General features: G+C 35.7%; 1 protein-coding gene across 1 annotated transcript; it reads left to right on the forward strand.

Moving 5' to 3' along the window:
- The first annotated feature begins 1950 nt into the window (after positions 1-1950).
- LOC117384566 (uncharacterized) lies at positions 1951-10590 on the forward strand. The gene is made up of 11 exons (XM_055228612.1): positions 1951-2119; positions 2596-2904; positions 3083-3391; positions 3471-3503; positions 3581-3715; positions 7728-7838; positions 8313-8621; positions 8704-8736; positions 8814-8942; positions 9021-9055; positions 9515-10590. The coding sequence occupies exons 1-11, from the start codon at positions 2008-2010 to the stop codon at positions 9806-9808; spliced, it is 1809 nt and encodes a 602-aa protein (XP_055084587.1). The 5' UTR covers positions 1951-2007; the 3' UTR covers positions 9809-10590.
- Positions 10591-19552: the final 8962 nt, after the last annotated feature.

Genomic DNA, 19552 nt, shown 5'->3' on the forward strand with positions numbered 1-19552 from the left:
CAAATTATAGGAAGCAGGGGTGTTCATTACCATTTTATCCTTAGGCAGGTAAGACACATGACAGGTAACGTTTTAAAAAAAAAAAAAGAGTAAAGTGAGATCCACCAACTTGAGATTGATCAAGCATTACTTTTATAACTACAGTTTTTTTTTTGTTTTTTGTTTTTTTAGATCATGCCAAAGACCACCAAAGGTTTCATGCAGTTGGCCACACTAGTTTGCAAGAACTTCATGAAAGGAATGGAGAGGAAGTGAACGTCATACACTCCACAAACATGGTCAACTAAAATGTGCGCTAAAAAAACAGCCCCAATATAAACTAACTTTATACTTAGAGTTGAAACCAGAAGTTTACATACACTATATAATAAGACATGTTTTTTTTTCCTCATTGTCTGACATGAAATCAGACTACATTTTTCCTGTTTAAGGTCAGTTAGGAAAATCAAAATTATTTCTATTTGCTAAATGCCAGAACAATGAGAGGATTTTCTTTAAACAATTTTGCATAACTTTGTTCAAAGTCAGAAGTTTACATACAGTAATATGATTATGACTTTTAACAATTTGGGAAAACTCACATGATGGAGGATTTGGAAGCACTGACAAATATTGACAAATTTGAGTTCATTAGAGACAAACCTGTGGATGTATCTGAAGGGACACCTGAAACACACTGCTTCTTTGTGGAACAGGAGAAAGTAAAAAAAAAAAAAAAAAGAAAAAGTTGGTCAAGATATCAGGAAGAGAACTGTGGACTTGAACATGGCACCTACAGACATCTAGAAATTACACCAAGAATGAAGCAGACTTGTGCATCTGTGTAAACACCATGGAAATGTCCAGCCATCAGACCGCTCAGGAGGGAGACGGGTTCTGTGCCCCATAGATGAATGTGCTTTGCCCCAAAATGTGCAGATCAACATAAGAACAGAAGCAAAAGACTTTGTGAAGATGTTGAAGCTGTTAAGAGTGTGTCATTATCCACAGTGAAATGAGTACTGTACCGACATGGGCTCAAAGGACACTCTGCAGGAAGAAGACATTACTTAAAAAAAAATACACACAAGGAGAAAGACCTAATTTTTGTAGATATGACCTGTGGCCTGGAATGGAACAGTTTGGCCATAATGAGCATTGTGACATTTGGAGGGAAAAGCTTACAGGCCTGAGAACACCATCCCAACTGTGAAATACGAGAGTGGCAGCATCATGTTGTGGGGTTCTTTTGACTGATGCACTTGACAAAATAGACGGCATCACACGGAAAGAACATAATGTGGAAATACTGAAGCAACATCTCAACACATCAGTCAGAAAGTTCAAGCTTGGGCGCAAATGGGTCTTCGAAATGAACAATGACCCAAAGCATACTGTCAAACTGGTTACAAAGTGGCTTAAGGATAACAAAGTCAATGTTTTGGAGTGTCCATCACAAAGCCCTGATCTCAATCCTATTGAAAATTTATGGGCAGACTTGAATAAGCATGTACGAGCAAGGCGGCCTACAAACTTGGCTCAATTACACCAGTTCAGTCTGGAGGTTAGGGCCAAAATTCCTGCCAACGATTGTGAGAAGCTTGTGGAAGGAAATCCAAAACGTTTGACCTAAGTGATAGTTTAACGGCAATAATACTAATGACTGACAAATACTAATGACTAATAAACATCTGACTTTGATGAAAGTAATGAAAAATTGTCAAAAAAATAAAATCTCTCATTTTTCTGTCATTTGTAAATAGAAATATTTTTTGTAATCCTAATTGACCTAAAACAGTCAAAGTTTAGTTTGATTTTATTGAGGGAAAGAAAGTGTATATGTCTTCTTATATAGTGTATGTAAACTTCTGGTTTCAACTGTATATACGCAGTACACTCGCAGATCTACATACCCTCCCTCTTCTAACCCTGTGGGAAACCAAGTTCAGGTAGTTAGAGAGGAAACAGCATCAATCGCAGAACCTTCAAAATTTACTCACTAGACCATTTCTCTTGGAGATTTGTTGCATGTGGCAGATGATCAGATCTGTACCAACACAAGACAAGATGAAGTTTAGCCATCGCTGGACCTTCAAGCTGTTTGTGACGGCAGTGCTGTGTCTCGCTTTGAACGCTGACAGTAAGTATGGTTTATGCTCAGTCACTTACATGTGAGTGATTGTACTGTTTTCAGCCACAAAGCAGTCATGTTATGGATTCAAGAAGTTGTCAGAAATATGATTTAAAAATGTATATGTCTGTTATACACTGGTTGGCCTACCTTCACTTTCAAAATATATAAAACTAGGCGTATATGCTCTGTGGTTCGTTGTCTTAAGTAGGGAGGCTCTTATGCAAGAATATAAAGTGCCTTCAGCGCATTTGTTCCATAGGATGGAGTGAGTGGGGGAACATGTTTTTAATCTTGTGAAAAAAAAAAAGTGGAAAAAAAAATAACTCGCCCACGCACGTTTTGCCAGTTTTACAAAAATGTTGTCACTTTCTGAAATTACAAGTAGGTTCGGTAGCAATGCAATAGGCTTAAGGTAAACACTGTGTTCTCTGTGTCTTGTAAAAATTATAATCAATGATAACAGTGTGAATTATTTTCTACAGGTCAAACATGTGACACTGAAATTAAAATCCGCCGCAACGCAGTCTATGAGACAACACTTGGAGAGCAACTGAGGATTGTCTGCCCTGTACAGTTTTGTGATGGATCCATTCCAACAATCAAATGGTTTAAACTGGAAGACGACTCTGTAGAAGTGAACTTGAGAGACGATATTGAAATAGAGTGGACAGGAAACAATAATGAAGGAAAATCATTTTTAATATTCAAAAGTGTCCAAAACAGCGATGTAGGACTTTATCAATGCCGATCTGGAAATGTTGTGAGTCATACAGTCAACGTTACACTGAAAGGTGAGACTTTCTATTATGTTGGAATGTTCAAATAGTCATTAGTGTTTCCTTATATGAACACAAATACATAAATACCTCTCAGGTGATAATGTGATGAATGAATGAAATGAATAAAACTAAGCTGATATCTCTGTTTAGTTTTTTACACCACAATAATAGTGTAAATTATTCTCTACAGGTCAAACATGTGATATTGAAATTAAAATCCGCCGCAACACAGTCTATGAGACAACAGTTGGAGAGCGACTGAGGATTGTCTGCCCTGTACAGTTTTGTGATGGATCCATTCCGACAATCAGATGGTTTAAACTGGAAGAAGCCCCTGTAGAACTGAACTGGAGAGACAATATTCAAACAGAGTGGACAGGAAATAATAATGAAGGAATATCGTTCTTAATATTCAAGAGTGTCCAAAACAGCGATGTAGGACTTTATCGCTGTCAACTTGGAAATACTATGAGTCAGATAATCAACGTTACACTGAAAGGTGAAACTTTCTTTTATGTTGGATTGTTCAAATATTCAGAGTTTCTTTATATGAACACAAATGTATAAATATCTTTCAGATGACAGTGTGAATGCCACTTTTCAGAATCAAAGTGAGAAAATTTTTTTTATTCATTTTAAACAATACTTTCTGATGTTTTCTTTAATTGTGAACTTTGCTGTTTTGCAGATAGCACATCCACTGATGATGATGACAGAGGACATTTGTGGCTTTACTTGTACACGGCTGCAGGGATTGGAGGAATTGTTGTCATTGTAACAGTCATATCTATTTTATTAATAAGATGCACTGGTAAGATAGAATGTGATGACTAAATGTAAATACAAATGTTATATTATTATCGTTGTAAACTGTTGCAGGTGAAACAAAGAAAAAAACTCGAAGAGAAAACCAGGTACGATTTATGACAACAATTGTACATTTAAATAGTCCAAGTGGGACCCCATCTCACCAAACCAGCGGGAAAAAAGTCATTCTATGTTCTTCTTCAGAATGACAACATGTATAGATGGATGGAGAGAAATGAAGACGAGTGGAGCACTGTTGTCTACGCTACTTTGAACCATCAGCACCTGGCAACCACTTTTCCTCGGGCCAGGAGGGCGGGGAAGGAGAGGGCTGAGTAAAGTGCCATCAAGGTCTGGTCTGATATTATTAAGCGACTGTTTGAATTTCCAATTTTCCACATGGTCTTAGAAAGATTAAAAACAGAGCTGTAAAATACCAGAAATGATTAAATATATGGCAACAAATATTGATAATGATTGATATAATGAAGGTTTTTATGTATTTTGATTGAATGTGATATTGATTAATAAACCTTATATTCTTTACTAAGTTTTTTTTCTTTTCTTTCCCTAAAATACTAATCAAATCATTATTGTTAAATGAGAGTATAAGGCAACATTTAATATCTTTACATGCATTTGTCCTGATCTGACTGTTTGCTGATTGTTTTCTTCTGTTGGCATTTATAATCTTTTATTATCAGTGAATGTGATAAAAACATATGTGATGAAATAAAAGGAGTTGTCATTTGTAGTAGTTAAGAACATACTGCTAGCTTTAAAACCATATTTTCTTTCAAGTTACTGTTTCACATCATAATAGATGTTTAATGTCATTCTGTGAGAGTCTGTGAAATCCCTCAGTCCAGGTATAATTATATTTTCTTTTCCCCACACTGTGGAACATTCCAAGAAACAACATCACCATGGAGACAAACAGGTGGCATACCACAAAGGTATATGTGTAAAAAAACCTGAATCGAAAGTGTCGACTACAGACCACAGTGCCTTTAACAGGAAGGACTTGAGCAGTTTCACAGATGCTCAGAAGCAAGTCAAGACAAGGCCAGTTTATTTGTATAGTGCATAAAGTAACTCTAAGGGATTTACAAGGGGTAAAAGAGCACTGTTTACCCAGGGCCCAGTGCAGGAAGGGGCTTTGTAGAAAGTCTGTAAGGGGCAATTTTCATTAGACAACATGCAGTGTGGGCCCACCAAGATCATTTGTACCCAGGTCCCAAAATTTGGTGCTACACCCCTGATCATATGCACAGATAAACAGAACTGTTTAGAGCCTCAAAGTAGAGGCGTGTCTCACATCTTCAGTAAGACTGTTCCAGGTTTTAGTTGCGCAAAACTGAAACGATGATTCCTGAATGCTGTTTAGTCCTGGTTTAGTCCTGGTTTAGTCCTGGTTTAGTCCTGGTTTAGTCCTGGTTTAGTCCTGGTTTAGTCCTGGTTTAGTCCTGGTTTAGTCCTGGTTTAGTCCTGGTTTAGTCCTGGTTTAGTCCTGACTCTGGGCACCAGCAGGAGGCCGGTCCCTGAGCATGTTTATATATCTTCTACATCATGCTCTTATCCACTTGCTGTTCTTGAACTTTTATAAGATAAAACTTTTTTTGTCAACATTTTGCATCTAAAACATTTATAGTAGCTTAACTTTAATTAAATGCAATTCAAAGTGCATTAGGGGAGCCTATAATTTTGTTCTATATAAAATCTAACACAACACTGTGCCAACAGAATAAAGCTTTAAGGCTGCAAAAAGTTTGTACAGTAAGTGGCTGTAACTATGGTTAAATAGTGCAACACATGGACAAGAAAAAAGAGTTATAGAGACTTCAGTGTATTGTACTATTATGTACAATAAGTGTGTAGAAAGAGACAAGTTTGTGTCTCAATGCTAATGCTAATGCACAAACCAAAGTATTCCACATAATAATTGGGCAGTCTTTCGATTCATTTTAATAGGCTGTTTATTTTATGTTTTCTAATTTTAATAAAAGTGACTATTAGCTTTGATACACAGTGAGCTAGCTAGTGTGCTGCTGTGCACATGATTTTAATCTTCAGATGTTGTAATGTCGAGAGCTGTGAAGGATTCAAATGTGACAAGTAAAAGAAACCCTCAGAGCCACAGTGAGCAGGTCAGAGTTAAAGACCCGTGACTCTCTGGATCTGCATCAAACACGGATCACCACTTGGGTGCGCTGTTGCTTAATAAAAAACATCCCAAACAGGCCACTGTCTTAAATCATGTCTGACTAGGGAGTCTGCTCACTGAGGGACATTTCTAGCAGATGTACTGAGTTCCATCTGCTGTTCCTAGATGAGCAACACAAAACAAAACATTTAAAAATACAAAAAAAAAAAAAAAAAAGTTAAATGAGATCCATAACTTTTAACAATAAAGTCCTGATGTGTGATTGAATAAAGACGACATGGGTGTCATACTGTGGAACATTCCAGTTAAAGTAGTAACATCTAAATAGAAACAGACAGGTGCTGGACCCACCAACAGCGAAGTTACATCGTGCAGCTTTAAGTTAGATTTTAAGATGGTGGCACTAATAGATAAAATGTAACTGGACAGAATTTAACCAATAGAAAGAATTGGTTCACCAATAGGCCCTGTCCAGTTTTATCTCTATGAGGTTTTGGCCACAACATGCTAAAATTAATAAATGTTTAAAGGTCAGACAGTGGACGGGGAGCTGCAGGTGGATGTCACTGACATGTTTAAAACTACACAAATAAAATGAATACTTCACCAGAGGACACTTCTGTGTTTAGAGAGAGGCATGTTTGTGCCTCAATGCTAATGCTAATGCTAATTTTGAGGCAAAATAAACATTAAAAATAATACAAACTTAATTATGCATATAAAATAATTGGGCAGACTTTATTTGAATTAATTTGAATTAGAACAGGCTGTTTATGTTTTCCGATTTTAACAAAAGTAACTGTCTCAAACATAGGTGGTCTCAAAGCTGGTCTCAAACAGTTAGCTAGCTAGCATGCCGCTGTGCACAGAGCCTATTAACACGATTAACAAGGATTCAAATGTGACAAGTAAAAGAAACCCTCACCAAAACTCAATGAGCAAGTCATAAAAACGACCTATGAATTTGCATCAAACATGGATTACCTCTTGGGTGCGCTGTTGCTTAATAAAAAAACTTTTTAAAAAAACATCCCAAACACAATGTCACCACTGTCTTAAATCATCTGTCATCGTCTGACTGAAAAATAAATTCACTGTATAATAAATAATGTATAAAAACATAAAACCAAATGTATTTGAGAGGGAGTGTGCATATTAATGGACATCTTTAGCAGAGTTACTGAGTCCCATCTGTTGTCCCTCGGCAGGTAACACAAAACAAAACATTTAAAAATACAAAAAAAAAAAGAGTTAAATGAGATCCTGAACTTCATATTGATCAAACATTACTATAGTTTTTTAACTCCATTAGCCTCAAAAGCATGTCAAAGACCACCAAAGGTTTTATTTATCTTTAGTGGTTTGGAATAAGCCTTTAAACTGGTTGACTGCTTTACCTGCTGTCCACACAAACAATGGCACTGATTGATAGTAACCACACACGTTATAAGGTCACTAGACTGTCAACACTCTCTTTAATGCATACTGTAAAATCCTCCTTTCAAAAACCACAGAGCTTATGCAGTAGGCCACACTAGTTTGCAAGAACTACATGAAAGGTACAGAGAGGAAGTGAACGTCATACACTCCCTAAACATGATCAACTAAAATGTGCAATGAAAACACGCACAGCAAATAAGTGAGGGTCTCATTTAATATGGAAAGCCCCTATATGACTACTTTCATACTTATATAGTTTACATACTAAAGTAACCTCCCCTCTCACAAATATACTTACCCTCCCTCTTCTAACTCTGTGGGAAACCATGTTGAGGTAGTGAAAGAGGAAGGAGGCAGCAGCAGCATCATTCTCAGAACCTTTAAAATGTACTCACTGGAACATCTCCCTGTTGGATTTGATGCATGTGGCAGATGATCAGATCTGTACCAACACAAGACAAGATGAAGTTTAGCCATCGCTGGACCTTCAAGCTGTTTGTGACGGCAGTGCTGTGTCTCGCTTTGAACGCTGACAGTAAGTATGGTTTATGCTCAGTCACTTACATGTGAGTGATTGTACTGTTTTCAGCCACAAAGCAGTCATGTTATGGATTCAAGAAGTTGTCCGAAAATATGATTTAAAAATGTATATGTCTGTTATACACTGGCTGGCCTACCTTCACTTTCAAAATACATAAAACTAGGCGTATATGCTCTGTGGTTCGTTGTCTTAAGTAGGGAGGCTCTTATGCAAGAATATAAAGTGCCTTCAGCGCATTTGTTCCATAGGATGAAGGAGTGAGTGGGGGAACATGTTTTTAATCTTATGGAAAAAAAAATAAAAAATCATAACTCGCCCACGCATGTTTTGCCAGTTTTACAAAAATGTTGTCACTTTCTGAAAGTGCAAGAAGGTTCGGTAGCAATGCAATAGGCTTAAGGTAAATACTGCGCTCTCTGTCTTGTAAAAATTATAATCAATGATAACAGTGTGAATTATTTTCTACAGGTCAAACATGTGAAAATGAAATTAAAATCCGCCGCAACACAGTCTATGAGACAACACTTGGAGAGCGACTGAGGATTGTCTGCCCTGTACAGTTTTGTGATGGATCCATTCGGACAATCAGATGGTTTAAACTGGAAGAAGACTCTGTAGAAGTGAACTTGAGAGACGATATTGAAGCAGATTGGACAGAAAACAATAATGAAGGAAAATCGTTTTTAATATTCAAAAGTGTCCAAAACAGCGATGTAGGACTTTATCAATGCCGATCTGGAAATGTTGTGAGTCATACAGTCAATGTTAAACTGAAAGGTGAGACTTTCTATCATTTAGGAATGTTCAGATTTTCATCAGTGTTTCCTTACATGAACAGAAATATATAAATATCTTTCAGGTGACAGTGTGAATGCCACTTTTCAGAATCAAAGTGAGAAATGTTTATTTAGTCATTTTAAACATTACTTTCTGATGTTTTCTTTAGTTGTGAACTTTGCTGTTTTACAGATAACACATCCACTGATGATGATGATGACGACAGAGGGCAATTGTGGCTTTACTTGTACACGGCTGCAGGGATTGGAGGAATTGTTGTGATTGTAACAATCATATCTACTTTATTAATACAATGCAATGGTAAGATATATAAAGATGATCATGAAATATAAAGAGAGATGTTATATTATTGTAAACGGATATTGGTTGTTGTTGCAGGTAAAACAAAGAACAAGACTCAAAGTGAAAACCAGGTAGGATTTATAAGGGATGCACCGATCCGATACTGAAAAATTAGCTGGATCGGATATTGGCTTCCAAATATCGATTCAGCCAATATCCCGGTTCATGTATAAATGGATGTAATAAAACAATTTACTGCTCGTAGTCGGCCCAGGAAATCTCAGAATGTTTGAATTTTTATCTATACAAAGTTGTTCTGTAGTGACTTGAGAGATAAATAACAGCTACATAACACATTTGGGTCAGTTTGTCTTGTATAATTTTTTGTTTAATAGGAAATAAATGCCGTTTTCAGTCTCTGCTATGGTATCTGTTTATATCGGGTATGAGCACATCCTTAAAATCTATAGTATTGGAATTGGTATAGAAACTGAAAAAGCTCGATCGGTGCATGCCTACGATTTATGCCAACAATTAGTTTTATAATGACTAACAAAGACATCAAACAAAATTATTTCTGGTACTTACAGTATATGGACATTCCCATGTTGGAACAGCCTACGCATCACTCCAGCCATCACACGCTGCCCAGATCAAGTCCCCGTGAGCCTCCACCTCACCGAACCAGCAGGAAAACGCAGCCCCCCTCTGCTCCTCCTCAGATGGTCAATGTATATGGACAAATGGAGGGACATACACCCGGGGAGGAGGGTAGATCTGTCGTCTATGCTGCTTTGAATCACCAGCATCTGGCAACTGCTACTTCTCGGCCCAGGATGGTAGTGGAGGAGAGGTCCGAGTACGCTGCCATCAGGGTCTCCTAAAATGAAGGACATATTGTTTTACTAAGTGACTGTTTTTACCTCTCCTAAGAACTCCTCATAAATCGTTAAGGTAGATTATAATTATGATTGAACAGTTATTTGCTTTTAAAGGCAAAATGGACTATTGTGAGCTTTAAGTCATGTTATAATGCTGTTACCTCATCAAAAACATACCTGGAGTTGTGTTTTGTTTCATCCTCACATGTTTGAGTAACACTTAGTCTACATCTCCAAAGCCCAAAATGCTCTGTTCCACCTTATGATGTCATGAAGTGGTAGTTTAAGTTAACAGCTCCTTTTACCTTTTAGTTCAGCAGATGGACAATTCCCGAGCTGAAATTATTCTAGTGAAGGTGGATGGAGTTTAAAAATACTGCATTACCACATGGCATCACAAAGTGGAACAGTGTTTTCTGTTTGAGAGAAGAACTCAGCCTAAATATGCAGGATTTGTGTTAAACCTGTGTGAATGAAACATAAACAACTCTAGTTATGTTTTTGACAAGGTTTTTGACATAACATAGATCAGAACACAGTGTAATACGGGCCCTTTAAACTCTTGGACGGGCCGATATAAACCCGTACAGTTTGGTAAACACTAGAACAATCTTTCACACTGTGATCATAACCCCATCACTTTAACAAAATAAGTTCTTACCGGTTTATTCTAAATAGCAATCAAATCAACAATGTCAGTTGAAATTGTACCTTTGTTTGGAAGATTACTGCTAGTTTTTACTACATACTTGTACTTATACTTGATATTCTAATTTTGCATCTCTCAAAACGACATCAATAAATTAGTTAATTGTGAGTAATTAATAACATTTGCAGAAAATATTGTATTAATTAAAAGCCAATAAGAAATAAACAAGGAATCTCTTGTGACAACTCCAATATAGCTACTACTAGTTTGAATATGCTAACTTTTTATACAATATGCTAACAGAATTTTCTACACACCAAATAGGTAGCCTATGTAGTTTCTTTAACTTAAACACTAGTAAAACAAACAAATCCTAAATTAGGATTTAAGGGCAGAAAATGATGTACTTACCTAGAATTTTAAGGCAGCACCACAGCTAACCGTTACATCGTTAAGCTAACTTGAGTTTGATGCGTTTATCTGCTCTATGTGCACAGCAGCACACGAGCTAGCCTGGTGTGTCTCAAAGCTTATGTTTATTTTATATTTTATGCTTATAAAAAAAGTTAACAGCCTATTATAAGTTAAATTAATTAAAATAAAGACTACTCGGTTGTTTTTAAATGTAGAATACTTCAGTTTGTGGCGCTGTTTATATATTACGTCTCAAAATTAGCATTAGCGTTAGCATTGAGACGCAAACATGCCTCAAACGTGTTTCTGGTGAAGTATTAATTTTATTTGTGTATTTTTAGCATGTTAGTATCATCCACCCGCAGCTTCCTGTCCACTGTCATATATTAGTGTGACTCTGCAAAAACCACATGAAGATAAAATTGGGCAGGAAGTAGTGACGTTACCAGGCGGTTGCTGGGCGCTGTTGAGTACAAAGCCAATTGGACGGATGGAAAAAAAAAAAAACAGTCCAATCAGCAAGAAGAAGACGGGGAATAAACCAAAGCGGACCAATCATAGAAGAGCAATTGTGGAGCTATATTTGCATGTGGGTAAGAACACGTTATTTTAATACATCCATGAGAACATGTCTACTTGATTTTTTTTTGTGTGTAATGTTATTATTATGTAGAAAAGGCAAAGTACAAACAAATCAGGCACTGTACAAAATATTATATAAATGGTTCAATTTGCTTTAAAAAAAAAAAAAAAAAAAAATTTAATATGTCCAAACATGAAAAAAATTTGAATGCACTTTTAAACTTAACAAGGGCCACAGCTTTACAAAAAAGTCCAAACTCATTCTTCCTCCGAATGCAGTTTGGAATATATTCTAAAAATCTGCATTTATGTATGTAATGCTTGTAATGTAATGTCTTTAATCTCTTAAAGCACCAAACATACATTTCTTAACTGATACAGCTGCAAAATGAATCTCTTGAGAGTGAATCCACTGTTGAAGGTCAAACCAAAAACCTTGAGTCACACTTAGTGAAATGAAACCATTGACCATAGTTGTGAGAGCCTGTGGGAGCGCCTTGACAATTACTTTTATTTTCTTTAGGTACTCTACTTGAAGTATTTGTATTTTGTAGAATTTTTGGCAATTTATGTATTGTCTAATAAAGGTTACAGGGCACATTCATTATAAAGGTTTTATATTATGATTGATGAATGTAGTAAATCTGAGCTATAAAAGTCTCAGCCATTAGTCGCACGCTCCCTTAAATAACATTCTTTCTTTCAAATCCCTCAGGTTTCACGCTATATAACTTATTTGCGTAACTAAACTCTTTTGTATCACTAAACTAGAACATAATAAAGGCCACTTCCTAATACGGTTTGGCAGGTGTGAAAGACAAACCACAAAATCTTGAAAAGGAAGTAGAGCCAGTCTTTTGAACGGCTCTTCCAAAAGAATCGGATCCCATAAAAGAGCCGAACGTCCCATCACTAGTACTTTCTATTTTAGTTACCTTTTACGGTCCATATATTCCATAGACTATAAGTTATTTACAGTATATAGATTGTAAAAGATAATGGGAGAAAAAGACACAAGTAAAGTTCACCTTACACCCTCTTGTTGACTTATAAAATACACGTGCAGAACATTTTTTGTCTTATTATCTCTGGCATCTGTTGGACAAAGACATTGAGGTGGAGGCTGGTCGGTCCTGTCCGGGTCTGTAACGGTACCACTCCATCAGTCACCTGGTTTAAACTGGAAATGTATTTAACACCAGTGAACCTGAGTGATTCTCCTTCATAATGTGCTGAGCTATGACTGGAGTCCTGTCAAACTTTCTGTTGGTAAGAGCCATTTACTTTAAAAATTAAAGGCTCTATTACACAAAATTGACTCTTGTGAGCTTTAAAACATGTTCTGATGCCGTTATCGCCTCAAAAACAGACCTGGAGTTGTGTTTTGTTTCATTCACACATGTTTGAGTCACACTTTATTAGCTCAAAATGCTCTGTTCCACCTTGTGATGTCATGAAGTGGTAGTTTAAGTTAATTGGCAATTCCAAAACTGAATTCACCCTAATGATTCTAGTGAAGGAGTTTAAAAATAGTCGAGCACTTCCTGTATTAACACATGACATCACAAGGTGGAACAGAGTGTTTTCTGTTTGAGAGAAGAACTCAGCAGAACTAAATATGCAGGGTTTGTGTGTTCAACATGTGTGAATGCAACAAAACACAACCAGTAGGTAATAATCTGTATGTTTTTGATGAGGAAACAACATAACACAAATCAGAACACTGTAAAATGGGCCTTTTAAAGAAAAACATTTTTGTGCAATAATGTGGCCTCATTTCATATTGTGAAACTGATGCCAACAACAACAGTTACAATGGCACCACTGGAGTTAAAAAAAACAAACAAAAAAAACTAAAACTAAAGCGTATGTGACCACTTCCCTCCGTCAGTGCAGTGGCCTGGTTTAAATATGAAAAAGGACAAAACAGAAATGTCAAAATTATTGAGTGGGAGACGCTTATTATGATGGAATGTCCTCCTTATGTTTCAAAACGTCTTCAGCAAAAATCCAGGAGAGTAGATCACATGTGAGCAACATCTGATATCGGAACATTTAAAACCAGATCACATGACTGTAGGCTAAGGTCAAGCTGCACCAAAACTGAGACAGGAACGAGTTTTTTTTTAGCTGTTTCGCTTCACCAAAACAGAAAACTCTCCAAGGAAAAACAAAACTGGAGACTTAAGTGACACAATTGCACTTTAATAACCTGGTAACATACTTTTATACACACACCTGCTCCAGTTTTTTATGCTTTATATAAACTTTTATACTAATTTGGCTTGTTTTTCTGCTTGTATTGTATTTTAAACAGGCGCCTATGAAAAAGAGAGTCCGATTGCTGTCATTGGGTTCCGCTGCGTAAATAAACATAGAAAATAAAAAATGGAGATACTACTTACTTTACTAATAGTGTGTGTGAAAGAGACAGTAAGGGAGGGGGAGCTGAGAAAAAGTGAAATATGAGTGTATGATATTTTCATATTTGATTTTCTCGACTAATTTCTACAACTTTTCCGTTGCTTTATCGTGAAATTTGAACAGTTTTCAAAGCTCTTCTGAGGACAGGTGTTGCGAATTAGCCAGAGGTAGAAGGCGTAAAAATACAAATACCAGCAAAAAAAAAACAAAAACAAAAAAGTATCACATGAAAAAAATCTATTTAACAGTATTAAAGTACCTGTTTAAAAATGTACTTGGAGTAAGAGTTTGAAATGTAGTGATTTTGATAGATTTGTGCTGAATTTTGTTCAACAGAAACTAATTAATATTTTTTTCTAGCTTTTTTTATTTGTATATTTTTGTTTTGCGTGTTAAAAATAAATTCACTTTTAGTTTTCAATCCAGTTTAAAAATGTAGTGGAGTAGAAAGTACAGATACTGCTTTGAAATGTAGTAAAAGTAAAATGTATCCACTTTGAAACGCACTCAAGTACAAATACCTAACATTTTTACTTAAGTGCAATACTTTACTATTATTTGTTACGTTCCACCACTAATAAACACCGTGATACCTGCATAAGATCATTGAATTGTTAATGTGTGTTTGTTGTATCTGTCCCTATTCAAATAAGCAATAAAATAAAATAAACTTTAACTGGATTATCGTACTTATCGCAGTAGAATCTCAGACATGTCACAGACTTTCACATATGTGGTTTTGCTCTAAATGTCAGTCCATATTATTAACCATTCCAGGTTTCTTTTTTGTACAGTAATACATCACTTTTAAATAAATGACTCATGCAGGTTAAATGGGGTGTGGGTTCTAAGTGTTTCTAAAGACAGACAGAGACTGCACCGAAGAGGAAGCTGAACTTAACCACAGATGCTTACCTTCGCTTTAAGTGGAAAGTGGAACGTGTTACCAATCACACTGTACCACTCTAAAAAAGTGTTTCTTTTTCTCTCTGTTTCTTTTTGTTGTTTTTTATGATTGTTGGTGCGCTGAAGACGTGTGCTGCTGGACCACACCTGCACGGGGAGGTCATGCAAAAAGTGTTATTCATGAAGAAAAAAAAACAAAAAACAGTGCCTTCGTACATAAAGACGTCAGTAAATACCAAACACTGAGCTGAAAGGAGCTCACTTCTGCTTTCTGCTGTTCCACATGAATCTTCTCAAAAAGTTGGGGATTTTTCGACTGAACAATAAGGCCTTGGACATGTCAGAGTAATAGAAATAGTAACAGTAATAGTATTAGCAATAGAAGTAGTAACAGTAATAGAAATAGTAACAGTAATAGTATTAGCAATAGAAGTAGTAACAGTAATAGAAATGGTGATAGTAACAGAAATTGTTACTATTTCTATTTCTATTACTGTTACTATCGTTTATAGAAATTGAAATAGTAACAGTAACGGTAATAGGAATGGTGGTAGAAGTACTTAGTTTTGCTACTTAAGTACAGATATTGGAGCAAAAAAAAAACTAAAGTACATTTTTTCATGTGATATTTAAAATGAAAATGTACTTGGAGTAAAAAGTAAAAGAATTTCATGTAGATTGAACTTTAAAGCTTCAAATGTTGTGATTTTGATACAGATTAGTGCTGCATTTTGTTCAACAGAAACAACTGAAATGATTTTTTTTTCTTGCTGTTTTTATACATTTGTTTGCTCAAATTATGAAGGTGTTAAAATAAACCCTCAGCCTTTTCAGCAGGTCTCAAACTATAATACAAATACTTTCACTTTTCAGTCCTGTTCAAGAAAGTGGTGAAGTAGAATCCAGTTTAAAATCTACTAAAGTAAAGTTCAGATACCTATTTTTATTATTTTTTTCCCCCCTTAATTTATCCATGTTATTTTATTTTATTTTTTTATGCTAACTAATTTTTTTTTTTTTTTTACAGAAATTAACTGCTTTTACTTTGTTATATTCCATCCCTGAGTAATAGTACAAATACAAACTCTCTTTTCAATGTTGAGTTCAGAGGCAGATCAGGCACAAATCTAACTGAGTGGAACATATTAGACTGTTTAAGATAAGACTTTAGGCCTGTTTATCTCAGAATGTGGGGATTTCAGACATAACTGCAGGAAGTATAGGTGCTGAGGGTGCACCTCCTGCTGGATGGGAAAGGAACTGCAAAAAGGCTGAACAAACTAGAGCTATTCGTAACAGAGACAATCAAAATAAACAAATACACAATTTATATTCTTTTTAAATGCATTTATATTTTTACTGTATTGAATCATTTCTGCAATAAACTGTTTGCGTAAAGGTTAAACTGTGGGTAAAGCTTTATATGTAATGTGGGAGACTTTGGCACAGAACGGTCCCGTTGTCCTCCCCAGGTGCAGCTTGATTGCAGATTAGCTCCAGGTATGCACAGGAGGAGCCCAAATCTCCACCCAACTCCAGACTCAGATACAGAAGGGAGGGGGGAAAACAGTGCAAAAAAGGCAGGACAAACTGGGATCATGACAGCATTTTATGAAAGAATTTAAACTATTCTACTCCTCCCTGAAACTGCTTAAATCTGTCTGTGCCAAATGTTATATTCAGTGTCTCAAGTCCTTTTGTTTTCATTTTGGTTTTATGGTCTGAGTGTGATGTGCTCCTTTTTTGTGCCTTACAGAAGCTGCACTCCCATGTTATCTGTTTATGTGACATTGCCTCTACAGGATTTTGTTTAATAAAATGAAATTAATTAATAGTGATAAAGGATTACAAATATTTGTGGCATCGTAGAAAAGTTCCACAATTAATAGTTGGTCATATTGTTGTAAATCGAACTGTAGAGAGCTTTTTAGGCTATAACTGAACCAATGAACGACCAGTGTAATTTCGAAGCAAGTTGAAACATGGGAAATACTGAAAGGGGCACTGTGTAACTTTTATGGTCTAATATTACATAGGAATGCCAAAAAATAAATAAATAAAAAAAATAATAAATAAATACATGAATTAATAATAATAATAATAATAATAATAATAATAATAATAATAATAATAATAATATAAATAAAACAAAATACAAAAAATAATACATAAATCAAAAAATAAAATAAATAAATAAATAAGTAAATAAATAAATACATAAATAGTTGTCCAAAAGATTTAGATTTGTTTTATAGCATCTTTCTTTTCCATAAAACTTACAGATGAGAAAAAAACACAGAGTTCTTCATGAAATGTGAGGAAGGATGCTTTGATTTTATCTGATGACGTTCCAGTGCGTCGCCTGTGTTTACGCGCGGGACACAGACGTGCACAATGACGTCAGCCGCTGCTCACTCTGACTCTGGTGGACGTGGATGTTTTAGGGTCAGGAGGTCATAGATGTGCTCAGGAGTGACACACACAGGAGGACAGTGCAGGGAGATTGATTAAAAACAATTTGCAGCGTGTTTCTGTCATTATGTGCTGTTAAACACTGATACATCCTGTATGTGCAATGTTTTTTATCTCTGCTGCTTTATGCTGAGTTTTTGTGCTCTGGTTTACTTCGGACACTTTTTTGGCATGTATTCTATGATCAGAAACAGAAGACAGTATAAATATGCAATCTGATCTGCATCTCCCTGGAAATAAGATGAAATAAATGCATAAAAATCTCAGAAACCTGCCCCCTCTTGAGTTCAAAAGAATAGAACCAGAGAAGCCCCTATGTGCCTGTGGGAGTGGTTTTGGTTTAGTGGTTTTGAACGTGTTATAAACTAAACTCTTGTACACCTGCACACTCTGCATTATCTGATTTGAACGTTGTCCCTGAAATAAGTCTGCTCCAAAATGCTCTGGAGCTTATCTCCAGTGGTAGAACATAATCAAGTAAAAGTAGTAAAGTACTGCACTTAAGTATACATTTTAGGTATCTGTACTTTACATAAACAGCGTACTACAGATAAGAGCAGTATCTGTACTTTCTACTCCACTACATATTTGAACAGGACTGAAAAGTAAAAGTGTTTTTTAGTATTGTTTTGGACCTGCTGAAAAGGCTGGGGAGTTACTTTCATCAAGTTTATCATTTAAAATATACAAATAAATCTACAAAAAATATAAAATGTACAAATAAATATGGCTAGAAAATAAAATAAAAATAAAATATACAAATAAATACAGATAGAAAATAAAAATAAAATAAAATATACAAATAAATATGGCTATAAAATAAAAAAAAAATACAAATAAATACAGCTAGAAAATAAAATAAAAATAAAATATACAAATAAATACAGCTAGAAAATAAAAATAAAATATACACATAAATATAGCTAGAAATAAAATTAAAATAAAATAAAATAAAATATATACAGCTAGAAAAATCTATTCAATTGTTTCTGTTGAACAAAAATAGATCCTAAAGTACATTTTTAAAGAGGTACTTAATATTTTTACTCAAGTAGATTTTTTTCATGTGCTGCTTTTACTTTCACTTTGCTCCTGTATCTGTACTTTTACCTTTTACCTTTTACCTTTACTTTAAAGGTACTTCTTCTAGCACTTCTTATTTCTACTAGTTTGGGATGTGAACAAGTGTTGACCATTAGCATTTTTAGCATTGTCCGAATCAGTCCAATCAGCAAGAGGAGGGCGGGGACTAAGCCTTGTGGTGACCAATCACAGAAAAGGAAACGTGGATAAACATTTGGATTAGGATGTGAAGAACGGCACAACCTCACGGCTCCATGTATAATGAGCCCATATTACGCTGTTTTCAGATCTACAGCATGTTCTAATGTCGTTTCCTCATCACAAACAGACCTGGAGTTGTGTTTTGTTTCACTCACACATGTTTAACACACAGATCCTCACAGCAGGAGGTCGAAAATACCATCCACGTGCTATCAGGCCTCTCATAACAAAAAACATTCATCTCTCCCTTCAAACAGGCCATTTCCCCCCCTTCCTCAAAACTGCTTTAATGAAACCCCTTCTCAAAAAACCCACCCTGGACCCAGTACCCCTGCCAGTTTACAGACCTATTTCAAATCTCCCATTCATCTCCAAAATTTTAGCAAAAACTGTTTCCACCCAGCTCCACAGTCATCTCAAATCTAACAGTCTTTATGAAAAAATCCCATCTGGTCTCTGTCACTCCTCGATAGCAACCTGATGATGACCTCACACTCCGGTTACACCTCCCTTTTAATTCTTCTCACTCTCTCTGCTGTGTGTGACACCATTGAGCAGCAAAGGAAACAATACGTGGTCCTGGAGGGTGCTAAATCTCTGCCCTATGCTGTCACATGTGGGGTCCCTCAAGGCTCTGTACTAGGTCCAACCCTCTTCACTCTCTACATGCTTCTCCTTGTGTGTGTTGTCAGCAAGCATGGAATAAATGTCCATTGCTATGCCGAGTTGTCACACAACTCTACCTCATAGTCTCTGGATTTGGGCAAAAAAGCGCATGGATCATGGACTTGGGGACATTTATCGTAAATTACTGCTAATATTAATGATGAACTGTTAGTCTTGTAATGTAACTGTAATGTAATGTGTATTTTTACTGTGCAGCAGTAGCAAAATCTGTACAAATCCTCTTTTCTTTTGTAAGATTAATGGATTTGTACATGGTTCCTGACAATAAATAAATAAATAAATAAATAAATAAATAAATAAATAAATAAATAAATAAATAAATAAATAAA

Source organism: Periophthalmus magnuspinnatus, chromosome 2 (assembly GCF_009829125.3).
Source record: "Periophthalmus magnuspinnatus isolate fPerMag1 chromosome 2, fPerMag1.2.pri, whole genome shotgun sequence".
NCBI lineage: Eukaryota > Metazoa > Chordata > Actinopteri > Gobiiformes > Gobiidae > Periophthalmus > Periophthalmus magnuspinnatus.

Coding starts and splice junctions, on each gene's coding strand:
- LOC117384566 (XM_055228612.1), top strand. CDS start 2,008: ATGTGGCAGATGATCAGATCTGTACCAACACAAGACAAGATGAAGTTT. Junction 8,622..8,703: donor AGTCAATGTTAAACTGAAAG/GTGAGACTTTCT, acceptor AATATCTTTCAG/GTGACAGTGTGAATGCCACT. Junction 9,056..9,514: donor AGACTCAAAGTGAAAACCAG/GTAGGATTTATA, acceptor TGGTACTTACAG/TATATGGACATTCCCATGTT.